The sequence below is a fragment of the Trichoplusia ni genome, chromosome 15 (genome assembly GCF_003590095.1).
Source record: "Trichoplusia ni isolate ovarian cell line Hi5 chromosome 15, tn1, whole genome shotgun sequence".
In the NCBI taxonomy this organism is placed as follows: Eukaryota; Metazoa; Arthropoda; class Insecta; order Lepidoptera; family Noctuidae; genus Trichoplusia; species Trichoplusia ni.
The window spans coordinates 8,655,983-8,683,633 of NC_039492.1; the positions used below are offsets into that span (position 1 = coordinate 8,655,983).

Consider the following 27,651-nt stretch of genomic DNA (forward strand, 5'->3'; position numbering starts at 1 on the left):
AGATTGTTAATTATCGTATCGTAACGGAAGTGAGTAACATATATCTATTTTATTTATTTATTTTATTATCACACTAATCTACCATTACAGGTTACTTAACCTAATGCGGTAGCTAGGACTAAAAGGTCTGTCTAAGTATTTAAGTGAACTAGGGTTTCAAAGATTGAATTAATATGCACATAGTTGCAGGGCTAAATTCCAGCAACTGTTTTAATATGTAATTTTCTGATAATTCTGCATGATATGCATAGGCAATAAGTTAGCCTGATACACATGCCCATCATTGCTCCTCCTGGAATTGCTTGTTGCTTCATCCACTTTTCTCCTAGATATGAAATCCTTACTATTTACGATTCCCATGTTTCAAATTTCTGTCATTCCGCGATTTCTTGGAGTTCTGTGAATAAATTGTTTCCAAGACTTTCAAAATCTTTTGTAAGTTAGTACTAAGGTTATACTATTAGGTACCTTAGTACCGAAAAATTGTTACCCCAATGAGATCCCAACTATAAAATTCCAGCAATCCGCAAATATAGTCACTGATAAAACATTTCTTACCTGTACATATTATACTTAGATAAATATAAAAAATAAAACATTAATTGCATTTATTCTGTGACCAATCTGGCTTTATTTCACTAGTCTTTTAATACAAGCGGCTCATAACGATGATTTGGCACAAAATTGTCGAAGCGACTTGTGGAAAAGTCAGCATAAAAAGGCGGACTGATAACTGACAGCGAATCCGCGTTCGGGATATAACTACTATCGCGTGCCGGTCCGACCGTACAGTTGCCGCCGAGCGCGATCGTCCTAAGGACGCGAGACACGCGTCGAATTTAAAGTCTCCAAAACTTTAATAAATATTAGGTGCTTAAATATTAATAACTTAAAATTTAATTATTCTATTTAAAGAAAAAAATCTGTTTACATAATTAAGTGAAGTTTTAAGTATCTACTGCTATTTACGAACCTGAGTCTCGGTTCATATGATAATAATATTGTGAGGATACGGCTATCTTAAAATTTGTTACAGTATAAAAGCGAACCACAATATTCGGTGAGTGTTTAGAATTTACCTGCAACTAACTGATTTTAATATTATATTTTAATAATACTGTTCATCCAAAAAAAGGATGAAACGCGAGTGGGACTCGGGATACTGAGGGTTCCATACAAACAAATCGGTTGGGTAACAAATAAATTTGTGGGTACCCAACGTTGCTTAAGATCGATCCAAACGATCGCACCAAAAAAAAATCATCTACGAAACTTTTAACTGCGTAGGCATCCCTTATCGTCTCATGTCAAAGTTTAGGAAAAACAAGTTCGAATAGGTTAAGCCGAGTATATGAATCCATAGATATGTAAATTGTTTCTTCTTAATTAGGGCATTGCCAAAGGCACTAAACCTCAGTTTTATTTAAATAATTTCTTCTGTCCACGGGAGTGCTAATTTCTCTTGAGGATAAAATGGGATTAACCTTACTTGTGTGTGTATTGGGAGGTGGTTGCAGGACCTTAATCAAAATTTTATTCTTATTAGAAGATCGAAATTATTTTTGGAACTGAATCTTTTAGGAGAAAGTTTTGTGATGTTAAGACATGACTAAAACAAAAATATGAGTGCACTTCACCGAAACACGTGGTGACTTGCACCCTAATAAACTCGTAGATAAGTAAACCATTAAAAATTCTAATATTTTGATTGGTCGTATAGTAAACCTCATTCCGAAAGAAGTCTTCTGAGATCGAGAAGACTTCCTTACTTACTTATTCATTTGCTTGTTTGTGGCACTTAGAGCTTCCGTATAGCTTGCATGCGGCCGAAATTTTGGAAATTAAGTAAATAATTCATATGGACCGCATTCATTGAACCTTTTATGTACACGAAACTAATTTAAGATTTATTTTTTTATTTCTCTTTATTCAGCAAAACACTTTTAAATGACTTAAATAGGTTCAACGGATTGCAAGCTTTTTTCCGGTTTGAAGTTTATATTGTCTACAGGGGACCATAGTTTCGGCCTTTCAAGAAATATGCAAAAAAATGTAGGTTATTAGATAAAAAATGTAATATAGGTATTGCAGAACATTAACTATTCAATCAAATGAAGCGAGTTAAAGTTATGAATTGGTCTATGACGTCACGATGCCACATGCCGTTACAATGCACTGTTTATCGTTTTACGACATTAAAAAAAGCATTACTCTATTTTGATATCTCAAAAATATTATCCAAGGATTGTATATATTGCCTCTTCTGGTAAGAGAGCTTAAACATCGCTTTATTTAGAACTGTCTGTGTTCAGTATTTACTCATTAGTTTTCCTGTTGATCGTTTATTAACGTCACGCAGACTATTCACTTTACGAGCCAATATATAGGACATGACTTGCAAAACATAGTTAAGTTATTAATAATTAGAACTTCAGTGATTTAATAACGGTTTACTCGCGACTTTTTCGGGATAATCCCACTAGTCGAACTCTATTTGCCGCTGGTTAGGTCCGAAACTAGTCGGTCTATTTCAATAAATACGCTTGAATAAACAGATCTTTATGCAACAAATCATAGTTACTTAAGTGTCTGCAATTTTTGTTTTCTGTTTAAAATATTATTACTGAACAATATTGACTCGTTTCTTTGGCTCATACTCCAAGGGAGATGGGAGATGTGATTCCCTTTTTTAATACCTCCTTCTTTGACACGGTTAAAGGCCCAACCAAAAAGTCTTAAAACGGCTGCATTGATCATACAACGTCTTGTATTCCGAACTGCAAGTCTGATGCTAAGCCCCCCACAGTTGGTTTGCATCACAGATGTCCTAAAACACGTTCTTATCTGTTACCTTTTTTATTTAGCCTAACATTACATTCAGATTTATTTTGGCGATAGGATTTGTAGTAATCAGTAAGAGATAACGCCTACCTTTTGATTGTTACTGTTGATGATTGTGTCATGTCTAATCTTGCTCATGTAGTTACCTATTACCGACCATCTGTCCAATTTTTGGATAATGGTACCTTGGATCAAATCGATAGCTGATAAGACCATTAATTAATATAGGTTTTAATGTTTTGAGTGTCAGATTCTTTTCAATTTATCGTAAACTTCGGTATCCGTCATGCTGACTATATTTTACTGAAGTAACTATACTTTAAGCTGTACTATTACAGACAAATTCGACGTACAATAAAATTATACGATGTATGCATAATTTAAATGTTATTGAGGTAGCTGTGGAAAATCAACAAACTGCTTAAGATAAGCTTTACATAATAACGTGAATTTTCTTGTCTGTTTACTGTACGAGTTTATTTTATATCTACCGTCTGAACTAGTCAAGGACTTGGTTTTAGATTTAATTTAGGCTTAGACTGAATACAGTTAGCATTTGAAAAGTTAATTAATTTTGAAAATATCGTAATTTTAATATACATCAATAAATTTCGTGTAACGTTGTTGGTCTGCGCTGGACTTCTAAATTTCTTAACCGATTTCAAACCATTTTTGGGTAGGACTTGTTTAATCTTACCTATTTACTAAACTCTATTATTTTGTCCTCAGAAACAAACATTTTCTACGAAGATAGATGTCTAAGATATCAAATATTCTAAAATGGAGTCAAAAGTGAATTTAACCGAAAAGAATCCTCAAGACAGAGTCAATGTATTCTCTAAATTATTTTTAACGTAAGTATCTACACATATAAATAATAATATAAAAATACAATAATAGGAAGTATTTTAATCATACTTTTATCTCTGAAGGTCACGAAAAAGTGTATCACTTCCTCAAGCAGTCTCAAAATCGACACACACTCAATAATCAGAGTTGTGCTTGTACTCCTTAATGTTCTAGACAATGTTGTTGTTTAACTTTCCTAATACACAAAGCATGGCCAATTCAGCAACTCTTCCGTTGCAATCAGAACAAAGCAAATTCATTTCTATTTCATAACCCTTATGGTATATTTTAGATGGAGCTTCAGCCTATTTAAACGAGGATACAAACAGGGTCTGACAGTGAGTGATCTGTGGCAAGCTCGTGAAGCAGACTCCTCAGGCCGACTTGGAGACAGATTAGAAGAGGCATGGGAGTACGAGATAGAACATGCGAAGAAGAAAGGGGGAGATCCCTCCCTCTCGAAAGCCATAGTCAGATCCTTCTGGTTCGAATACATGTTTTGCGGTTTCCTGAATGGAATTTTGTTTATTATTGTTTGGTAAGTATTCATTACTAGCTGTTGCCCGCGACTTCGTCCCCGTGGGAAGAAGATATAAGTTATGATTTATACCTGCCCTATTTTTTTCACATTTTCCTTTGTATCTTCGCTCCTATTAGTCGCAGCGTGATGGTTTATACCCTAAAGCCTTCCTCGATGAATGGTCTATTCAACACAAAAATATTTTTTCAATTTGGACCAGTAGTTCCTGACATTAGCGCGTTCAAACAAACAAACTCTTCAGCTTTAGTATTAGTATAGAGAAATAGATTTGGTACGACGGTTTTCTCACGCGTATTTATCAGTATCGCCCGACGAGTTTTGGTTTCGGAGTCTCTCATGTAGCTGAGTTTTACACTAACATTGTAAAAGGATCAATTAGATTCTCGCGTGCAGTCAGTCAGTATTTTGGACAAAATGAGTCACACAACAAAATGAAGGTACAATTTTCCTTAAATGAAAATGAAGCCTGAAAGATATTAACGTACTGATAGCATGTCATTTCTTTATTTCTCGCACGTGAAATTCACATTGTAATCACATCAGGCTAAACGGTCACGCATAACCTTGTTAAGTTAAATGATAGTTTTTGTACTAGATATAGACAGTAGCAGAAGTCGTAGAACAATTGAATTTACAAGTGTTATCAGCGACGTTCAGTTATCGATTGACTGCCAACAGGTGTTACTGCACGAATCTGTGCTAGTGTCGAGTCAACTCAACTCCAGTCAATTCGATTGGTAGAAGACTCGAGTCCGTCGAGAGTAACCCTCTAATTGTGTTCACCTACCTTCTTTTGCTGCCCGTCATTACTATAGGCGATCTTTTTTGATTAGTTCTTGTTTTGTTACAGGCCCTTAGTTCCCTACACATTAGCCATCTTCATAGATTACTTTTCAAACGAAAAAACTCCTGAGGCTTACCGCGAGGCCCACATATACAATTTCTTGATGAATCTAGTAAGCATGACGTCAGCGTTCCTGATGAACTACTTGCAGCTGCTTCAGGGTAGAGTCGGAATGAGAGTCAGGATAGCTTGCTGCTCGCTCATGTATAGAAAGGTAAGAAATTATTGGAGCTTAAATAAAAAACTTCTTGAAGTGTTTATAAGCAACATAATATAAAATCGCACATATATATGAAGAATCGTATTTATTGTTTAGGCATGTCATGTTGGTTTTGCAAAGCGTAGGTTCTGTTCCAATGCAGGTGAAGTCTTAAAGTGATTTTTTAAAGTTAAGTTTTTAAAGTCACTTTTTCATTATTCTGAGACATCACTGACAAATGGTGAAGAAAAACAGCTTGATAAAACTTAGATTCCAAATATTGGAATCCTAAATCGCCATCCCGCAGTGAGCTAGCTTGGTGATCAACGATCAAGCCTTACCTATACTAATTTCTTGTTTTTAACGCCCGTGACTTATAAAAAATTTTGTTCTACAGATTCTGAAACTGAACCATATAGGTTTGAGTAATACAGAGCCGGGCCAAGTTATTAACTTGATGTCCAACGACGTGAGCCGCTTCGACCTGGTCACCAACTTCCTCCACTACTTGTGGGTCACACCTTGCGTAGTTCCTCTCGTCTCCTACTTGGTTTGGCAGCACGTTGGATATGCCACCCTCGCCGCTTTAACCCTTATTTTCGTTCAAACGATTTTCGTGCAAGGTAAGTTTTAGTACAAAGCCCGTATTTCCTCTTTTTAACCGATGATTTTATGTTAAATGAAACCTTCGTCAAAAAACTGAAGGATATTAACAGACAACCCTTTTCTCCTAAGATAAATTAAAGAAAATTTGTTCGGATCCCTTGGATTGCTCCATGTCCTATAGATTTTTATATGATTTAAACCTAATCTGCGTGTCTCTACTTCCAGTAACTTTGAGTAGCTACCAAGGGAAGCTTCGAGGCAAGATCGCGAAACGTACCGACCAGAGAGTCAAGGTCATGAGTGAACTGGTGAACGGTGTGCAAGTCATTAAGATGTACGCCTGGGAGAAACCCTTCGAGAAACTCGTTGACCAACTGAGAAAGTAAGTTCGCAAATGATTATCAAAAAAGTTAAAGGAAATTGATAATACATTATAACGAGTTTAGCAAATTTATTCCCTAAAAAATAATCTAATCGAAGCACCCCGTCATTTTTCCTGAACTTGGCATCATACAATTAATGTTACTACATTATTCGAGCAAGTCATGATGGCAAACATAATACTAATGACTTCGTAATAAAAAATGAAGTCTATATTAGATAACGTTTATCCATATTCATACTATCAATTATTATTATCTATCACTGCACCATCCATGTATATAGTTAATGCTCTAGTTTTTGTCCGTTTATTGTAAGCTGTCATTTATTTTTACTTGTTCCACAAAATTGACCCAATCCCCGGTTAGGGATTAGAGTTCATATTTTACATGTCACCTAATGTATAATGCTTGTCATGAACTGCTCTGATGTTGGAGCTGGAAGATGGCCAAAGGCAAATGATACAACTCTCTTTGACCCTGCATAAATCTTGTACTTATATAAAAATGTGCATTTCTTTCGCAGATCGGAAGTCAGCTACATTTTGAAGACGTCGTTTGTCAAAGGGTTCAGCTCAGCCCTCGCCGTCTTCACGGAGAGGTTTATTCTGTTCGTCACGATAACAACCTTTGTGTACATCAACGGTGACGTCAGAGCACAGACATCCTTCTCGTTGGTGCAATACTTCAATTTGCTGCAATTGACTTGTAACATTGCCTTCCCGATGGGTCTTGCTTTCTTGGCAGAAACGAAAGTTTCCATCAGACGTTTAGAGGTAAGTTCATTTAACTGATACAGGTATGATGTTTTATTTGCAAACACGGGTGCCTACGTTAGTGGATGAAAACGGGTATCCGGCGATGGCAAGACGATGTAACGATTTCCATCATGCCACCTTGCTCGTATGACGCTATTAATCAGTGATTAGCTTGATACTAATCAATGTTAACATTGCAAAATTTTTATAGTCATCAATGGTTCATAAGTAGTATTTGTATGCGCTATCGATGTTAATCCTGTGTGTCATAACAGTACATGTTATCATGATATCGATAACTGCCCTCTTTCAGGAATTTTTGTTGCTCGAAGAGAAAGAACCAGAACAACAAAAGTCGAATATTTTACTGGATGCCTCCAGATTGTCATTGGCTAATGGGAAAGAGAAAGAAGCAAAGAAAGTTAAGGAAATCTCAAAACCGTCAGAACTTTCGATTAAAAATGTAACAGCTCGTTGGGTAGCAACCGATGATGCATCGACTGCATTGAGGAATATCACTCTGACAGCCACTCCTGGAGAATTTGTTGGCGTAGCTGGACCGGTTGGCGCTGGCAAGGTTTGTTAGAAATGAATCTACGCTTTCCCCAAAAAAAATCTGTCTTCCTTTCCCTAAAGTTTTTTTTTATTGAAGTATATTTTTGTTATAAACTCGTCATTAAACCTGTCTTAAAATGGGTCAGTTTAATGTTTCATTCAAAATATAAATTGTTAACTTGTTCCACAGTCTTCTCTGCTGCATCTGATTCTTGGAGAACTGAAAGAGACTTCGGGTACTGTGAACTTGGGTGGTTCGCGGATATCGTATGCCAGTCAGGAACCCTGGTTATTCGTTGGAACTGTTCGGGAAAACATTCTGTTTGGAACACCCTACGACCGCATTAGATACAAGAAGGTAAGTGGTGATTTAACTTTGAATATTTAAAGTAGGGTTAATGAAATTTATCGAATCTAAATAACTAGACTATTGCCGTTTACCTAAATAAATATAGATGATATCCTTGCATAGGCAAGAACATTCGTATACCTTGCATACGAAAGGAGGTTTTAGTTATCATCATTTTATTTAAGAATTTCAATAGATTTTTTTTTTAATCTTTATTTATATTTAAGGGGTTTTTATCCACACGGATACGTCAACCCCATTGTACCTTATACTAAATTAACTTAAATTTCAATAGATATTTACCTACTTTTCCTATCATCATATTGAACCTTGAAGTGTGAGTACACGTCACTTTTTCCTCCTCATCTTTCCCTTAAAATGTGTACGTGTTTACAACATTACTATTCTTTGTCCTCAGGTTGTTAAAGCGTGTGCCTTGGTTAGGGACTTCGAACTGTTGCCTCATGGAGATTCTACTCTCGTAGGAGAAAGAGGCATCAGTCTCAGTGGTGGCCAGCGAGCCAGAATAGGATTAGCAAGAGCATGTTATAGACCGGTAAGTTAACAATGAAGAAATTATTCCCATCTAAAACATGACATACATACATGAATAAAATGGAAACTATAAGAAGTTTTAATCAAGTTCACAAAACTCCGCAAAGAGTCTTAAAAAATATATATCACAATTTTCATAACAACGCCATCTAGTCTCAAACTAAGCAAAGCTTGCATTAACATAATTCTATATACATACATATTATATGTAAATCACACCCAGACTAAACAAATGATCATGGTTAACTCACATCCCGGCTAGTAGTTAAGAGTTCCCATCATCATGTAAAAGCAGGGACCGGACAACCCCACTTTAGAGTTAAGCCGTTTGACAGGGTAACCCGTACACGGGGTAACTCATATCGCAGTGTTACCTTTTGTTCGAGTTACATCCTCGAAACCCAGCGAAATGGTTAACACCTTCATTATGGTAACCACGTGAAGGGGTTAACCCCTTCAATAACTTAACCCTTTGAAGTGGTTACCTTCACGAAAGGCTTTTATTCGTGTTACCCTGAATTACCCACTAAACTTGAGCTGCATACTTGCACCCTAGCGGCCCCTCATTGCTTTACTAAGACTACAGCTGATTTTCTTCTATCGCCGACGCGTCGCGCCTCTCGGACAAACTACCTACGCGCGAAACGTCATATAGGTAACTAGCTGTTGCCCGCGACTTCGTCCGCGTGGTTAGAAGATATAAGTTAGGAATTTTTGAACGAAAGCCCTCGAAGATTAATATTTTTCCCCGTATTTGCCACATTTTCCATTAAATCTTCGCTCCTATTAGTTGCAGCGTAATTTTATATACCTAGCCTAAAACCTTCCTCGATTATTGGTCTATTGGACACAAAATGAGATCAAATTTTTTAGATGAAATTATTTATAATAATTTAAAAAAAAATCGAATACAATTTTTTTTTCATTTTTTGCATTTTCTGAGAAGATTTGACGGGTGAATTTTCGATTGAAAATTAGAGTGTTTTTTTATATTAATTCAAAATAAGGTGAAAAAATAAATATTTTTAATCAAATAAATTACAGCGTATTTGGGACACAAAAAAGTAAGTTTTCACCAAATTTCGTTACAAAAATAAATTTTTGTAAAAGATAAAAATAAAAAACCACAATCTTGGTTTTTTAGATTTTTCACATAAATTTTGAGGTTATGTGAAAAAAATGTAAACACAAAAGTTTTAGATCTTTTTCTTTTAGAACTTTGCCATTTGACTTTTTTCGATACGAATTTTAGTTTTGCCGGAAATTGATAAAAACCGTTTTTTACTCTTCAAACGTCACTCCCACCCCCTTCCCGACCTCAGATCACCCGTAAATTATTTTTCCTTTCATTTTTATAATATTCCCCTCCTTTTCTAATGGGTTTCATCCTACTATTTTTTAATTTGGTTTTAAAAATTATCAACCCTGGTCTACAAGTATAGACACGAAAAATATATATCACAACGTTTGAAAAGTGCGACAAGCAAAATTAAACTGTAAGATCATATTCACAATGATTTTTATTCCATGTTTACAAGTCGCTCGGTAAATGCAACAATGGCGCCGCTGGGCGGTAAGATGTCACGTGCGCTCGTGGTTATACTATTTTCAAACTAATGTTTATGATAAAGAGTGCATATTGCATTGTCTTAGGTTGGAGTGGGTTACCCTGTTACAGTGTTACAGGGTAGTAAAGGGTAACCTGTTCAGAACAGGGTTCCAGTAATCCGTTCGAAGGTGTAACATATGTCATAGGGTTTTTTCTTGAAGCGCTTAAAAAAACCCCTTCAAAAACCCTTTCAATGAGTATCCGGCCGGTCCCTGTGTAAAAGATGGAGTACATATTTAAAGGTTCTTTCTTGTTTCTTGTTCAGGCCGATATTTACCTCCTCGATGACCCCCTCTCCGCCGTAGACACTCACGTAGGAAAGCACATAGTGTCAGAATGCGTGAACGGAATCCTAGACCAATTCACAAGGATTCTTGTCACCCACCAACTGCATCACCTCAAGACCGCTGACAAAGTTATCATTCTGCGGAAGGTAAGTTAAAATACATTTTCCCGGTTACGATCTACATATATTGGGGTCCAATAATCTAATCGGTTGCATGAAGTGGATATGATGTAGATAGTATTTTTTACAATAACCTTCCAGACACAAGTATCTCCAGGACTTTACTCGACGTTAATCCAAACATTATGAATACCACAATATTTTTTTTGAGTCGACTCCAGAGACCTTCATGTCTTAAAGTAATATTGCGACAGAGTATTTTTTGATCGCTGCCAGCTCATTCAGAGGGATGTTAAAGATAATTTCCTCAACAGGGCGAGATCGAAATCCAAGGGCCGTTCGACGAAGTATCTCATACACCACTGTTCTCTGAACTATTGCAAGATGAAAACGAAGATAAACTTGTTCCCGTGGACCACGTGAAGATGATGAGAAGTGTTTCCATTATGGTAAGAATCAATGACAACAATTATTTAGATATTTGCTGCGTATAAGGCAGATGCATGCATGAGTAGTCACTTAAAGCTCTATCTAACTGATTCTGGTAACAGTTGAGTTAGTAAAAGATTGTACATATATGAATTGTAGTTAAACAGTTTGCTTGTATAAATTTCCCGAAAGAAGTTTATTTATATGAGCCGCTTTTTTATCATTAACATATGTTTCATATTTTAGTCGAAAGCCAGCACCACAGCTGGGGAAGTCGAGCAACCAATTGACGAAGAAGAAATCGAAGAGATGGCTGGAACAGGTACCTATGCACTACGTACCTTACTTACCTATTACTAGCCGTGCCCTGTGGTAGCACTTGGATATGGGTGGTCTCTCCACTAAAACAGACTGTAGCCATATCTTTTCAAGCCTCCACGATTCCTAGTTTAGCTTTTATTGTAAGTTTTAACGAACGCTCTTGGGGATGTTCTTACTCTAACAAGCTTACATTACGACTAATTTAATAAAAGATATAAGTATCAATTATTTGGAGCCTATCGTCACCTCTGAAAGTCATACTAATGTAGTTGTGGAAGAGAGACGCTCTACACCGCGTAATGCACCATCATGCTTTTACAGACAAAACAGCGTTATTTTTCGTTTATTGTTTAATATCATGTCATGTACATTAATTTTTCGATTATTTACAGGACGAGTTCCCGGTAAAGTGTACGGCCAATATTTCAAAGCGGGTGCTAGCTGGTGCTTGCTCTTCCTAACATTTGCGGCCATTATAATTGCCCAAGCCGTCACGTCTTTCAGTGATCTATGGCTGACTTACTGGTAACTATCTTGATACTTAAATCAAATTACTGCAGTTTCTATTTAAAGTGCGTGCTCTTTTAAGTTTATTTTTTTAATCAATATAAATGCAATAACCAGCTTCTTAGTCATCATATCAAATTCAAATAACAAATTCAATTTCAGGATGAACAACGTCGAGTCGGCGCTCATGAAAGAAGCAGCTCTTGCATCGAACGCTACCACTTTCAATTCAACGTTATCAGAAAACAACATGACTCTCTACACGACAACCGAAGCACCAACGACATTTACAACTTCAGCGACTACATCTATTGTTAACGGCACTTTGGGCTTAGTAAACGGCACTTTGAGCTTAGTAAACGACACTTTGAGCTCAGTAAACGATACTTTCGCCGCTGTGAACGCTACAGTTGATGAAGCCTTGTCAGTGGACGGAGGTTTCTATTTCGACCACACGTTCTACGTCTACATATGGGCTATTGCGATTTTCAGCTGCATCATCTTCACAAGTGGCAGGTTTGTTTCCTTTTTTATCTTTACATTGATTAAACTAGTTGTCAAATGTGGAAAAAGAAACCATTTATTTACTACCAACTAAGACTTGTAACTTTTACTTTAACTTGTAATTTTTATCATTGACATCAGGTAAATAATTACATTTCTTTTTATTTTAGGTCCTTCATGTTCCTATGGGTGTGCATGAAGAGTTCTATCAACCTACACAACCAGATGTTCAGCAATATATTAGGGGCAACCATGAGGTTCTTCGATACCAACCCCTCAGGTCGCATCCTTAACAGATTCTCAAAGGACATGGGCGTAGTCGACGAGATCTTACCGAAAATGTACATCGATACTATTCAGGTAAGGATACTACCATACTGTTTGAAATTGGTTAAAATGACAGTGTAAAATGTCATCTTATGACTTTGTCGTGGTCAAATTTAATTTGAGAACGAACTACCAATCAACTTTGAATACATTTGAAATTATTGATGTTCAGAAAATTTCCTACGAAATTAGAAAGTTGTAGTTTTCGGCCAAAGTATTCAACTGTTTTCAGGAGCCTTGTAATTCTGATAGTGTTCAGTGACTTGTTGTCTATACATAACAAGTATCGGGACTTCATCAATTTCTTTTTCTTACAGATTTTCATGGTGATGGTTGGTATTCTAGTGATGGTGGCTATCGTCAACCCCCTGATGTTGGTAACCACCTTCGTCTGCGGAGCTTTGATATACTTCTGGGCCCTTGTCTACTTGAGCACCGCCCAAGGTATTAAAAGGTAAGTGCTGTTCAACGAATTATATTATTAAAGCTGAATCTATCTTACTAGACTCGTCATAATGCTACATTAATACTCGTAACACTGGCCTCTGAAATCGGTTCTAGTGAAAAAAACTTTTTCTTCTTTCGCAGTTTTTCTTTTAAACTTTCTGCTGAACATTGAGATACAGAGATTATACCTATAAATTCAATTTATAAAACCCTCGATTTCAATTGAAACCTTTACCTAAGACTTCCAGAAATTATAATGTTTTACTTTTCAATTTCAGAGTTGAGGGAATTACCCGTAGTCCCGTATTTTCTCACGTAACGGCTACGATGTCTGGTTTGAGCACCGTACGCGCCTTCCAATCTGAGGAACTGTTGAAGATCCATTTCGATGACAAACAAGATGTTCACTCTGCTGCATGGTGAGTAACGTTAATAAATCGGAGGGCCAAGACAATATAGCATCGTATTAAAATGGAAAAAATCGAATGTATGGGCGTCACTTTGACAAAAAGACAGCGTTTACAGACCCTAATATAGTTATGCAAAGTTGAATTTAAATGTATAATGACTTTATTTTTTTTTTAATTCTTTTAAATCTATACAACGGTTCTGACATTTTGTTTTCGGCTATTACTACACAACCATAGAGCTGGACTAAAACTATAAGACTAACAATTTTTTCCTGGTTTTTAGGTACTTGACACTAGTCACCAACACCACCTTCACGATCTGGTTGAGTTTCGTCTGTACTTTATACATCATAGTTGTCGCATACACATTCTTGCTCATGGACGACGGTACCACACAATCCGGAAACGTTGGTCTAGCCTTGAGTCAGGGTCTGATCCTCGTGAACATGGTGCAATACGGAGTGAAACAAGCGACTGAAGTAGTCTCACAGATGACTAGTGTAGAGCGAGTTACTCAGTTCACATCGTTGCCTCAAGAGAAGACTGAAGGACCCAGCCCACCTAGCAACTGGCCCCAGAAGGGCCGTATTGCGTTCAAGGACCTCACGCTCAGATATGATGAAGGAGCAGCACCTGTACTCAAGAGACTGAACATTGATATCGAAAGTGGATGGAAAGTAAGTATCGATGTTATATTTTGCTATCAAAAGGGTAATTTTACTGTTCTCATATAAAATGTTCATTTTTGTAAAATACTTGACATGTTATTTATTCTCATCTTTAGGTTGGAGTAGTTGGACGCACTGGCGCTGGAAAGTCCTCTCTGATCTCAGCACTCTTCCGCTTGGCACCAATTGAAGGCCAAGTGCACATTGACGAAGTAGAGACGGGAGAGATCGCACTCAAAGTGAGCAAAACATTTTTTAAATACCTGATCTGATTAATACATATTATGTTTATGAATCTATTAACAAAATGTTGAAAAATTTCAGGAGTTGCGAGCGAAGATTTCAATTATCCCACAAGAACCAGTGCTGTTTTCAGCTACCTTGCGATACAACATGGATCCGTTTGACAAACACACTGATGACGAAATCTGGAAGGCATTGGAACAGGTACAGATTAAACTTGGGTTATACTAACGTGTATTTTTGTCGTAGTATTTAAAACGAGTTATCTAATCCTACATTGTGACCTAAATAGGATCTGCCTATTATATGGAACTCCTTGTCACGATTCAGTTTACCATAAATATTAAAGTTCATCAAACTGACCACTTAATATGAATACAGGTGGAGTTAAAGAACAACGTGACGTCACTACAGTCGCCCGTCGCTTCAGGCGGTACGAACTTCAGTGCTGGACAGAGACAACTGCTCTGCCTCGCTCGCGCCGCACTCGCACGCAACAAGTTGCTTGTTCTCGACGAGGCTACTGCTAACGTTGATCCTACGTATGTATCAATAACCATTTTTGTTAAAACTCGCTTTTTTGAAAGTGGAAGTTCCCATTTCCTCGGTGCATAACTGAAACTGGTCTGAGTTTTTCACTTTTCCGGGTTTTTTTACTTAAGCATAGCAAGTACTGTTTGCATTATACTCAAGTACTTATTAATATTTTTATTTCAGAACGGATGCTTTGATCCAGAGGTCTATTCGTAAACACTTCGCTGAATGCACAGTGATAACCGTCGCTCATCGTCTGCACACCGTCGCCGACTCAGATAATGTAGTTGTAAGTATCTCTTTTCTGCCAAACTTTATGGGAAGAGACCCGCTCTTTTTAAGGCTTACACGGAGACACAGGTGAAACATGCAGAGGCCTTGTTGAGAACTTTAATCCAAAATGTAATGAGGTATTAACTAGGGGCTACCCTCTACCCCAGTTCTATGGAAGAACAGACATGGATGGCCCAAGCTACAAAACTGATTATCAAGTTTATAGAGCTCATAAATAAATGTTTCATCTTTAGATAACCAACTACTAATTTGATAGACAACTTACTACGTGGCGTACGTTTTTCGTACAAAAATAGGTTCATTATAGACATTTTTTTTTTCTATTCTATAGAGATCTAGGCTCATATTTTAACTTACTTCACAGGTGATGGAAGCAGGCGAGATCGTAGAAAGTGGGCATCCACATGAGTTGTTGCAAGACAGCGAAGGTCACTTCTCGAAGATGGTGAAGCAGCTTGGTCCAGCATCAGAACAGAGTCTCCGCGACCTGGCGAGCAAGGCTTACTCCGAACATAATATTAAGAAGGCTATGAAGGAATGATTTAGAAATTTCTTCGGCGGGAAAGAATTTAGGGGGCGAGATCAAGACGAGACGAAGATAAACTAGTCGGTGATTAAGGCAATGGTTTAAAAGGCAACCATCCGTTTTGCCCCACTTACTAGTTAGTAGCTTTTTGGAAGATCCCTCGTGGTACGATTTCGATTGGCCAGGAAAGAGCTCTACCACCTTAAGGTTGAAAATCCTTTGCGCGTCATAGACCAACAGACTTGATATTCCCTAGCAAAGATATTCTGACAGTTAATAATGTCAACCTTATAGCTATATTACTCATACATAGAATACTCCTGGTAGACATCTTTCTTGGCTGATCTACGATATGTACGTGTTCATTTTGTAGAGTCCATTTATAACGTGAACGATGAAAATGGTTTTTATTTATAATAGATTTAAGTTTAAAAGTAAATCGTACTCCAAAATGTTACTCTACAAAACTGAATTGTTGTTAGAATAAAATAATTTTATTTCTCAGATGACGAAAACAGTATAATTTGCTGGTCATCTTAATTTTATGAATCGTCATTAAATTAAGAAGCTATACAATCGGGATTCGATTAAAAAAGTACAAATTAGTCGCCAATCAATCCCATTTTTTTTTAAATCTACCTTATACTAATTCGTGGTTTTTTAGTCCCATTCCGAATTGTAGTTCTGTAGCAATAGTTTATTTATTTATTATGAAACATTCGATAAAACAAGCATTTACATAAGTAATAGATAAGATGTAATAGTTTTAAGCTTAAACCAAAGTATTAATTATACATAATATAGGCCAAAGCAAAACCTAGCATAGTTAGGTTTAGTTCAGTCGGCAACTAAATCGATCGGAGTTACAGAGTACGAGGCTTTATCAGGAATTTATTCAGGAATTGGTTTAATAGTATGTTTTTGGGCGATTCTCAGAAAAAAAATACACAAGTTAAAGACTTCATTATCCTCACTAAATGGTTAAATAACTGTAGTGTTTGTTTAATTGTATTTATGTTTAATTAATCTATTAAAGAAGTCGTACTGTAAGAGCTTAGACACGGATTAACATCTAATTAAACAATTTTCAGTATTAAAAGTGTGGTGAGGATAATGAAAACCTTAAATTGTGTTACTTTTTTCCTGAGAATCACCCTTTTACCATACCTACTAGGTGTCAAGAGTAACACAACAGAAAATTATTAAATTTAATTGTAAACAGTTGTGATACAAATCTGATTGTATTAAACGACTTTTGTTGCTAAGACACATCATTTACTTTTTTAACTGTTTTTTTATAATTACCTCCAATATTATGGTCACAATCATTATAGTTAAGTTTCATTATTTATATTCATTTAATTGTTCGGATAAGTTACAGGTCTTTTGCCTAGCATGTGTGTGTGAATTGCTACTTAAAGAAATTGAAAAATTATATTATTATATTTTGAGGCGTGAAACGTAAAATTATTATTTTGAAGAGTTTGTAAGAATTTTGAATATTTGCTAATTATTTATTAAATAATTTTGTTTAGCTTATACTCTACAGGTTGTAAGCGTTTTATACCCATTGATCATAATATTTAGGTACTTTATTAAAATAAATTTATTATTTATCTATTTCTGTCATTTTATTTATTTCCCACTAATTAGATCCTATTTCGTCCTCCGCGCCACTCCCATCTACCGGGGGACACAGGCAAGTTAGAGAAATAAAGAAAAGAGATAATTGGTACTCCATGCTATTAGTGAAAAGTGGAAGCACAAATGATGCCATCCAAATAATTAATGTCAAACGTGATGCCTGAAGATCTCGGATCATTAATTAATGCTGAATCCTTTTCTATGGGAAAAGAGGTAAGTATTTATATATTGGAACTTAATAAAAATATTTTCAATAAAAAGGTTAATTTTGTGACCCACATAGCACAACCGTCCGCACGGATCTCACACGTCGTAGGTCCACGATAGATTGCCGCCTGTCTATTACGTGTGGAGCTCAAAAATTAAACGGACTACAGAAATTAATGAGCAAAATCTCTAATAATCGTAACTGTATACGTGTTTTTTTAATGCTTCTATTATACGTACACAATTTTTGCGTCTTTATACGTAGACGCATGGATTTCCAAAAGACGGGACTGTCATCTACAAATCTATGTACTAAATTTGGTCGCCCCTAATATGTGCTGCCATACTCTCGGGACTATTCGACCCCTTATTAAATCCGGCCTCGTTCGCTTGTTGCAAGAACGATGACTAGCCTACACGTTTTTAATATCTCTAATGAAAACATAATAGGTGAGCTCACGCTGACGTTGCATATTACAGTTAAAAACGTTAATCGATGTTAAAAAATATGAAATTCGTCAGTGTCTGTCATGTCATGATTTTAAAATACTAAAATGGAGTAAATAGATAACGAATGTTCATTATGATTTTTTATTTTATTTTAGTTAAACAATGAAGATTAGTGGATTGAATTGAAAAAAAACTTCGTTCCAAATATTATGATTTAAAGCCTTAAGAGCCGCGAGTTGCCGCTAGTTATTCATAAAATGACTTAATATATTTTTCCTGACAGCCGCCGATTCTGATATATTCATAAATTCATAGATTTGAACTCCCAACTCCGGGGTAGTGTATTTCGCGCATAGGCAGGTAAAGGCAAGAAGCTTTATGTAAGTCATACAAGAAAAACATAAAAATAACAACCACATAGGATGTGAGAACTGCCTAGTAGTTGTTAGTTGTTGCAGTAGTTGTTTGTTGTTGGCAAGACTTCTGGACGATATACATTTTCTATATATTTATAGGGTAAATGTAGGTAAGGTCAAATTAAAACTTTCCATTTCCTTGTTATCATTTTTTGAAATGTCTGTCTTGCGTTCTATTGTGCAATGGGTATGTAACATTAATAATAATAGTTAGAATAACAGTACATTTTTTTTAATATATTGCGCAAGTTTTATTTCAATTTTGCTAAGTCATGTTGTGTTAGCGGTTAGCTGCCACTATAATTGCGCCTGAATTCGCCTACGCAAGTCGAATGATCACATTCTCTTAATACATACATTTTAACCAATTAAGAACGCACAAAACGGACACACTAATATTTATTTATTAAATACTTCTTTTTGTTTTTACACTGGCGGACTTAGGTAATCTCAGAAACATTATCTACTAATCAAAAAAAAGATGAAACAAATAGTATATTGGGCGCCTTAAAGAAATATGTTCATTAGTTACAATAACTATTTCGGACATTTTCGGATAGTTTATAAAGCACAGGCATATGTCACGAGGGCATTGGATCTGGTCACGGCACCAGTGCCTTAGTGTTCCAAGACCCAAAGCGCCCCGTACCGCTAGTCCACCCATCTAAACATATATATTATATGTATAACTCAACAAATGTTTCAAAAGTTTCTGAAAAATGAAAAAATAAGGCGCTCAACTATAAGTACAGACAAATAGATTTCCTCCATATAGATATTTTTATATGAACACCAAAATAAACAAAATCTAATCGCTTCGGTATTTTATAGCAAATCATTGCAACGTTATCAACAGGTGGTGAACTCAACTCGTATATAAGTATCAATCATCCAAGGGGGATCAAACAGTGAGACGGTTTTGACAGCAACATGGTCACAAATACTGAGATTAACTTTAATACAAAGCACCTCACAAAAGGTTAGTTCTTCTTAAAACGCCCCTACTTATTTTACACATGACCAAGTAATTAAATATTGAGGTAAATGTAAAGTTTATTGACGCAACGGGGAACTTATTAAATGCGTATTTATTTGGGATCACCCAACAAACGGCCGATTTAGACGATGAAAGAAATATCGTGCAAGTTGTAATACATTGCTGGCGATCATATATCATACCAATATTATATCATATCATAATGTGACTTGCATGGTATTCCTCGCATCGTCTAAATGGGCTGTAATTCATACGTAGTACCTACAGTTCGACACGAGAGTCGAGACCCCGCTAACGAATAGTTAAAACCAAATCTGTAGACATTGTGCCTTTGAATTCCGCGCGGAACAAGGATTACATTATATGAAGTGGGAGTCGTTTTTTTTAAAGAAAGAGAGAAAACATCTACAAATAAGTATTCATTGTTTGTCGCAGGTGATCCTGTGCCGCCTTTCAATGGAAAGTTGAGGGTCTACAACATGCGGTTTTGTCCGTATGCTCAGCGAACTATGCTTGCACTAATCGCGAAGGGCATCGACTATGACCTCGTGAACATCGATCTAACAGCCAAACCGGAATGGTACGCGTCCAAGAGTGCCTTCAGTAAGTACAATTTCTTATTTTCTTATACGAGCTTGCCTGTCCTGTTCGTGTCGCGAACCAGAAAATAGCGTCGTCACGTCGTCGTGAAACAGCGACTAAGAGGATAAAACCAAGTGGAAACGAAGTTTGTTGTGGAAAAACATAACCAGCAGAGTGCGATAGGCTAAATTGTAATACTTAGATTGTATGTAACAAAAACGTTTTTCGTGCCTAACCCATAATATCTCTCTCATGAGTTCTTTTTCTGATTTCATATTATTTTTTGCAGCAAAAGTGCCAGCTTTGGAGATAGCAGAAGGTGTCTCCATATACGAGAGCTTAGTGACGGTAGAGTACTTGGATGAAGTATATCCACAGAGGCCACTGCTACCTAAAGATCCTATATTGAGAGCAAAAGACAAAATCATCGTGGAAGCTGCTGGACCTGTAGGTTTTGTATACTGACTAAGATGCTATTTATAACTAGCTGTGGTTACAAATAAAAAATGATCCCACGGAAACACAAACCCGAGATATGAACTCCTGTCCTATGTGTTAATTTTGGTTAAAAACTAAACTATCTGTGTGCTTAGCTTCGTCTAAATCCGTGGTTTTCAATTTAGTCTCATTTATACCGACTTCAAAAACGTGGTTCTCAATCCTCTGTTTTTTTATGTTCGTTCACATCTTCGTACTGGTTGAACCGATTATGTCGATTCGTGTTCATTTAGGTCATCATAAAAATTTCATCAAGTTTCAGTAGTTAGATATTATTTGAGGTGAATTCAATATTTGTTAATCTCGTATTGCAGATATCTACAGCATTCATGAAGCTGATATGGGCACCAGATACAGTGACAAACGAAGTAATCAATGCTTTCTTTAAAGCATTAGACTTTGTACAGAATGAGTTAAAGGTTCGTGGAACGAAGTTCCTGGATGGCAATCAGCCTGGATTCGCAGATTACATGATCTGGCCGTGGTTTGAGAAGATTCTCACCATAGATGATGAAAGACTCAAGATGGATGAAAAAGAATATAAACTACTTGTAAGTAGCTGCAGTTGTTACGTACTGTCCGAAAATTTTTCTTATTTCTTGACTAGTTTTCTCAAAAACCCTTATTCTTTTATGACAAAGCTTTTGGTTTTTTTTTTTTTTTTTTTAACATTAAGAGAACGTATGGTATTTTTCTCCACTATTTTTTTGCACTTTACTGGTAAACTAAAATAAAGAATCTTCAGTATTGGTGTTTTTATACAAACACATATTAAATAAATAAACGACTGATTTCTATCTAAATTTGATTTTGTAATCTTTATTCAGTTTACACATTTAGAGTATATGATACCTATAAAATGCCCTAATCTCTGTTTTCTACTTTTACAGTTGGCTTATTTAAAGAGCATGCTTCAAGACCCGGTTGTTAGCGAATACCTGATACCCAAAGAAATTACACAAGCGATGTATAGTGCTTATAAATCAGGAGGGAAACCAAAATACGATGAACTTCTGGCTCCGTTAAATAAATAATACTATGTCTCTTCATTTTATTTATCACAAAGATGTAATTGGAGTCTAAGACCTGCTTCCAGCTTAAGTAAGATCCCTTTTGATCGTTACTATAAGAAATTAAAGTTACTTAGTTACCTACATCTGTCTTTTTTATTTTTATGCTCATTTTCGCACCAATTATGTTATCTTTTAAGAAATTATAAAGATAATATAATGATACTTATAATCCATCCATCCACAGCCTTTATCCTCCCACTGCTTTGCATAGGCCTCCCATTTCTCGTGCCAATTTCTACGGTCCTGTATACTTATAATGAAATACTATAATTTCGTAAGATGGAAGAAACAATAGACCACACTAAGTGGTAAAATCAAAGAGATATCTTTGCGCTACATCGGGTCAGTAATTGCTAAATAAAATAAGTACCTAACTCTAGTTTCTTTGACATAGTTTTGCTTATCATCTTGTTGAAAACTACTTCAAGCCTAGTTCTTCAAACGATGTTTGCAATGCAAGATAATTTCCAATTACAGCCTTTTGAATTGTATAAGCTATTTTCGATTTATTACAAATGTGTGTCATTAAAAGCGCCTAATATAATGAAGCAATAAAACGTAAACGTAGGGCCTAAGACAAGGACTGCAAAGGGGAAACCCACAATGTACAAATTTGAAACTTCTGCGAGTTCGATCTCTGGATGAAAAAGTGTGACGTCCAGAAGATTTTTTTAACAACCACGTTCAGATGTTAACGAAATTAATAGATTTAAAAAAATCTAAATACCCACGTTTTTAAATGTCAATTAATCAAATCAATGAATCAAATTCGGTCCAGCCGTTTTTATACTTGTAAATTGCATTGTCATCGGGTTTAAAGCTACCCTGAAAATTTCAGCCTGCTAGCTTATCGGGGAAGTGCCTCGAAATTGAGTTGAAAAAATCCAACAGGAACGACAAACAAACATGAAAGTGAGTGGGGTGTGACATCCATTGCCCTAAGATTAACCGACCCTAAAAGTCGTCACGATTTTTTTTTAATTAGTTAATTACGTAACTTTATTATCACATCAAAACACTAATCAACGACCATGCATAACAAAATGCTGTAAGTATTATGAGATTGATTGATTAAGAAAGAAAAGTCAAAAGACAAGACACATGACAAAAACAGCAATTACATTGCAAAATAGCCATTATATTATGAAATAGATATTATTTATCTTGACACTTAGTTTTATTGTGCCTTTGAGCAGTTTTAATCTACGTGATAACAATGGCAAAATATGTATCTTAATCCAAGTTCGCCAGTCTAAACATAAAACGCTTAGAGTCAAGGTGAAAAACACATTGGTTAAATTTAAAAATAGACAAACAAATTCAGTTGTTAACGTGTACGCGTGTGTACAAATACTTGGTCAACAAATCTTATCTTTTAGATATTTGGTCAGACATCGCCATGTTATCAACAGCTGTTAGTCTCGTCTCGCATTTATACACATCGTTCCAAGGAGTCCAAGCAGTCAGACGAGTGTTAGGATACATTAATTACAGCAACATGGCCGCTAGGAGTAAAATAAACTTTAATACAAAGCATCTCAAAACAGGTTAGTAAAATTTACTACTGCTACAAGACCTAGTCACTAAGCTTCTTAAGTCCTAACAAATATAATAAAACATAATCCCTGAGATTATTTTTTATTTTTGTAACTAGAACAACAATATGAAATTCAGTTCTTAATGTTTACCTGTATTTAAGTAACGTAACGTATAGTTCAAGGCTACCCCTAATAATGTAGCACATTATGACTTGTTTTGAGAACTCGTTACCGTCGTCACAGATACAAAATCGCTATGTCATTGTATCATAGACTTCAAATTACTCCCAATTAAAAATACATTCAGTTAGTATTAAAACCAAACATTGTCTTATTGCAAGCTTTCGTTTTTATTTAAAATTTATAAACATGACTAGCATTTTCTTGATATTTATAGAAATTACAAATTGTTATCAATTTCTTGGCCCGTGCTCGTCTGGCAAACAACATCGATAACAATTTTGAGCTTGTTTGGGTTGCTGAGCTCGTTTGAGATAATTTTATGTAAATCATCCTGCTTGGTCTGAGCGAGTGTTTGTTGCACAATATTAAAATTACTAAGTTATGGTCCCTACTCAGAATTCTTAGATAAGGACATTTACATAATTCACCTTATATAATATATCTACCTTAGACTTTCAATTCTCACAAATATTTTTCCATGATTCAATGCTCATCATGTATTAATTTCAATTAAAGCACCCTTTTATTATTTATGGTAGGTGACCCGCTGCCACCATTCACCGGAAAACTCAGGGTCTACAACATGCGATTCTGCCCTTTTGCTCAACGAACTATCCTCGCCCTAAACGCCAAGGAAATCGACTATGAGGTCGTCAACATCGATTTAGTGGACAAACCCGAATGGCTCGCTTCTAAGAGCGCCTTCAGTAAGTTTAGATACTCATCATTTAATGTAGTCACTGTTGCAATAGTTAACACACAATGTACAGCAGATCTACGCCGTTAAGTGATATGCCGTAGATATCAGCGAGCTGTGAGAAGTCCCTTAGGGCTGATGCCTGCCGGACCAGCAGGAATGTCCGAAAGGATTACCTCAGCCCCGTTACTCGATGGGCAAAGGAAGGAACATGGGTGGGTTTTAGTCAGTAAAAGTCTGACGCTTTCTTCCACTCAACCCAAATCAAGAGTAGTCATTTGATTATTTCTAATTCGAAAAAAAAAAACATGCCGTCTTTGTTTTTGTCAAGTGGAGTAGAGTTACCAACAAAAGTACTTCACTCGTCTATTGTTTTTTTTTTTTACTTAATATCTATTTTTGCAGCAAAAGTGCCAGCTTTGGAGATAGCAGAAGGTGTCTCCATATACGAGAGCTTAGTGACGGTAGAGTACTTGGATGAAGTATATCCACAGAGGCCACTGCTTCCTAAAGATCCCGTATTAAAAGCTAAGGACAAGATCATTGTAGAAGCCTCGGTACCTGTAAGTTCTTTTTCTTTCCTACTTTTTCCCGATTAGCTGTTCATTAAAATTCCTTTCGGAATTAACAAATAGACCGAAACGTTGAAAAAATAAGATGTAGAGCAATGTTAATTTGTGTGGATACTTTTGGGATACAAAGCGAGCATGCTTGCCTTTCTGACAAAACACAATATTGTAAAGTGAAATTTTTGGGATTCGAATGAATTCCTTCCATTACCTTTGAATTTCAGTAAAAAATGTAATTATAAAAATCCTATTCCAGCTGTTCTCAACATTCATAAAGCTCGTGAAGGCACCAGAAGCAGTGACAGATGAAGTTATTAATTCTTTCTTCAAAGCCTCTGATTTCATACAAAATGAGCTTAAGGGCCGCGGCACAAAGTTCCTAGATGGGAATCAGCCTGGATTCGCAGACTATATGATCTGGCCGTGGTTTGAGAGGCTCATTACTATTGATGACGAGAGAATCAAGATGGATGAACAAAAATATAAGCTGCTGGTAAGTTCTTGACTTGCCGCACTCTCTTTGCTTTATTAAGGCAAAGAAAAATTCCCACAAAATATCATAACGTTGCTTTTGATTTTTTTTATTTAGCCATTATGGTCCCACTGCAGGGCAAAGAAGTGCCTTATTTATATGAAATTAAAAATATCTCCTATGCCTCTAATCTTCATTGTGACAAGAAAATCTAGCTTTTAAACGGCATAAAATCCGTGTAGATAGCAACTATAGTACTTACCATTTTTTTTACCTGTGTATTTTTTACTCTTTCAGCTGGCGTATGTTAAAGACATGCTGCAAGATCCCATCGTGAGCGAGTACCTGATACCTAAAGAAGTTTTCCAGACATTCCATAACGCTTACAAAGTTGGAGAAAAACCAAATTACGACCTGCTTTTTGAGGCATGATCCTATGAAGATCAGGATCAGTCTAAGATTACGAGTTTGTTTTTGCAACGATTTGTTTGATCTTTGATTCGTTAACGATACGTCGTTTGGTTGACTCGTTAACGATAAATGTACAACATCTAATAAATGACAAATGTATCTCGTCAATAAATAATTATGATAAGAAATATATTAAATACAATAAATACTGAATCTTATTTTTGGTACATATTTTTTCATTTTATTAATTTTATCTACATTTTTAGTATTTTCTTGCTGCAATTTGGATCAGAATTCAAGCAAAGAAGGCATAAGGTACATACCAATCGTCCCCATCCAAAATATTATAAATGTCAAAATAAACATAATTATGTAGGAATTTTAATCAATCCAGTAATTTTAGGAGAAACATTAAAGTTAGTTTCAAAAGTTAATCTATTCAAATAGTTTTGGCGGTTTAAATAGTTATTGTCAACAGTAAAATGGCTACAGTCAATTCTAAAAGAAACTGCGTATAAAATCAGACATCTGACTAAAGGTGAGTAGTCAATTTAAAAATAAAACTATGATAAAAGCATTATTTTTATCTCGAGACTTTATTTTAAAAGATGGCTGAGAAGCTTAAGTAAATCAAATTGTGCAATATTTACATTTAATAGCTTATAAATCTCTGTCAAATATTATCTACTTTTCGGACGGATTTCTACCATTTGAATATTTTTTAACAAGAAAATAACTAAAATGAAATATAATATAAGTTTATTTCACTAAGATTCACAAATTTCTCTTATAATCTAAGTATACATACTAAAACAATAGTACATCTTTAAGAGATTACGTTGACGACTGTACTAGTATGAACTGTGTCACAGTCGTCAGCGTCTCCCACCATAATATGTCAGGTACACTATATCATTATGAACAAATAATTAGATATAAAAGTAGCAGATTTACGTGTGTATACTAAAACTTAAAATCAATAATAAAACCAAAAGAATAGAGAAATATATTACTTATACATTACCACAAGTATGTGAATGTAATGATGTTTCACTGCATGAGTGCCTATAATTGAGTGTGAGTGTGTATGTGTATGTATGTGTGTGTGTGTGTGTGTGTGTGTGTGTGTGTGTGTGTGAATGTGACCACATCCATATACAATCATTTAACCATTGTAACCATGTATAATTTCCTCCGTTTCAGAATAACTTAATTGTAAAAGCCAGTCTCGTATCTCGCCTTACATTTATAAGTCGGTTTATCGTATATGTTATTCACCCGGTTGACCTTATTATATAAATTATTGCTAATAACATAATACTGATGGTAAGCGAGTGTCGTTCTGTGCGATGTGACTGAGCAAACTCTGGTTTTGTTTCGTTTTGATATTGGGATAAAATCAATGCTTTTATGTTTACGCAGTATAACGGACAATATAAAAAGCTTCCTGACGGTGAGTACAGGACACTCACTGTACAGGAGCTCAGTGCTATACCTTTGAGGTAAGCCACGCATAACCTTCAATATAGACCTCTGAGCACGGTCCAGGGGAAGTAGAATAGTTTTGCCAATACCACCCCAAACGACAATACAATACTGCAATAGACTGTGCGAGAGCCTAGTAAACACAGAGTAATGTTTCATTGTCAGCTGAACTTCTAAGTTTTCTGAAGGTGGGAATCAACTTACGAATACGGGCAGTTAGGTGGTTTATATGGATTTTCCAGCTCAGGGTGTCATCTATAATAAGACCCAGATATTTTAAGTTTGAGTTGATTGAGTTTAGGACAGGTACAGTTGTCTAGTTGATAACAGGTGTGTGCACTTACTACAAAATCTGATGACGGCTGGGTGCTGTTACGTAGACCAAAAGTAATATACTTGGTTTTATCCATGTTCAATGTCAAAAGGTTATCATGGAGCCAAGTCATAATTTCTTTGAGCGCATGTTCTGTATAATGCTTGTTCTCTTCCCAGTCTCGTCCATGCACAATTACTGCAGTGTCATCAGCGTACGTAATAATGTTACAGTTCGGTAATAAATTTGTACACAAGCTGTTAATTACACTAAAAAGAGAGAGGGACCAAAGACGCTGCCTTGCGGGACACCAAAAGATAGAGAGGTTTGTTCGCTTGTGTAATCGCCTATTTTAACACTTTGAGTTCGATTTGAGAGGTATGATCGGAAAATTTCCAGTATTGGTCCACGAAT

The 27,651-nt window shown here is 35.9% G+C and overlaps 2 protein-coding genes across 2 annotated transcripts; both read left to right on the forward strand.

The window, feature by feature from the left end:
- Positions 1 to 771: 771 nt before the first annotated feature.
- On the forward strand, positions 772 to 17,117 carry LOC113501075 (multidrug resistance-associated protein 4-like). Its single transcript, XM_026882074.1, has 24 exons — positions 772 to 1,060; positions 3,571 to 3,695; positions 3,983 to 4,228; positions 5,082 to 5,289; positions 5,672 to 5,897; positions 6,106 to 6,262; positions 6,787 to 7,036; positions 7,332 to 7,595; positions 7,764 to 7,931; positions 8,341 to 8,478; positions 10,352 to 10,519; positions 10,807 to 10,941; positions 11,168 to 11,243; positions 11,635 to 11,767; positions 11,912 to 12,265; positions 12,424 to 12,613; positions 12,898 to 13,034; positions 13,306 to 13,446; positions 13,721 to 14,114; positions 14,222 to 14,344; positions 14,430 to 14,552; positions 14,730 to 14,890; positions 15,066 to 15,171; positions 15,541 to 17,117. The coding sequence occupies exons 2-24, from the start codon at positions 3,622 to 3,624 to the stop codon at positions 15,715 to 15,717; spliced, it is 4,149 nt and encodes a 1,382-aa protein (XP_026737875.1). The 5' UTR covers positions 772 to 1,060; positions 3,571 to 3,621; the 3' UTR covers positions 15,718 to 17,117.
- Positions 17,118 to 19,310: 2,193 nt separating this feature from the next.
- Positions 19,311 to 25,657, forward strand: LOC113501406. Its single transcript, XM_026882537.1, has 10 exons — positions 19,311 to 19,398; positions 19,852 to 20,019; positions 20,288 to 20,445; positions 20,811 to 21,047; positions 21,387 to 21,521; positions 22,852 to 23,116; positions 23,830 to 23,997; positions 24,393 to 24,550; positions 24,813 to 25,049; positions 25,326 to 25,657. The coding sequence occupies exons 1-10, from the start codon at positions 19,350 to 19,352 to the stop codon at positions 25,458 to 25,460; spliced, it is 1,710 nt and encodes a 569-aa protein (XP_026738338.1). The 5' UTR covers positions 19,311 to 19,349; the 3' UTR covers positions 25,461 to 25,657.
- The last annotated feature ends 1,994 nt before the right edge of the window (positions 25,658 to 27,651 follow it).

What these genes read in the sequence shown, in the direction of transcription:
- LOC113501075 (XM_026882074.1), top strand. Translation starts at nt 3,622, where the DNA reads ATGGAGTCAAAAGTGAATTTAACCGAAAAGAATCCTCAAGACAGAGTC. An exon ending in ATCATCTTCACAAGTGGCAG is followed by an intron (nt 12,266 to 12,423) that starts GTTTGTTTCCTT and finishes TTTTTATTTTAG; the next exon opens with GTCCTTCATGTTCCTATGGG. An exon ending in ACTGCTAACGTTGATCCTAC is followed by an intron (nt 14,891 to 15,065) that starts GTATGTATCAAT and finishes TTTTTATTTCAG; the next exon opens with AACGGATGCTTTGATCCAGA.
- LOC113501406 (XM_026882537.1), top strand. Translation starts at nt 19,350, where the DNA reads ATGGTCACAAATACTGAGATTAACTTTAATACAAAGCACCTCACAAAA. An exon ending in TCGTGGAAGCTGCTGGACCT is followed by an intron (nt 20,446 to 20,810) that starts GTAGGTTTTGTA and finishes CTCGTATTGCAG; the next exon opens with ATATCTACAGCATTCATGAA. An exon ending in TACAAAGCATCTCAAAACAG is followed by an intron (nt 23,117 to 23,829) that starts GTTAGTAAAATT and finishes TATTTATGGTAG; the next exon opens with GTGACCCGCTGCCACCATTC.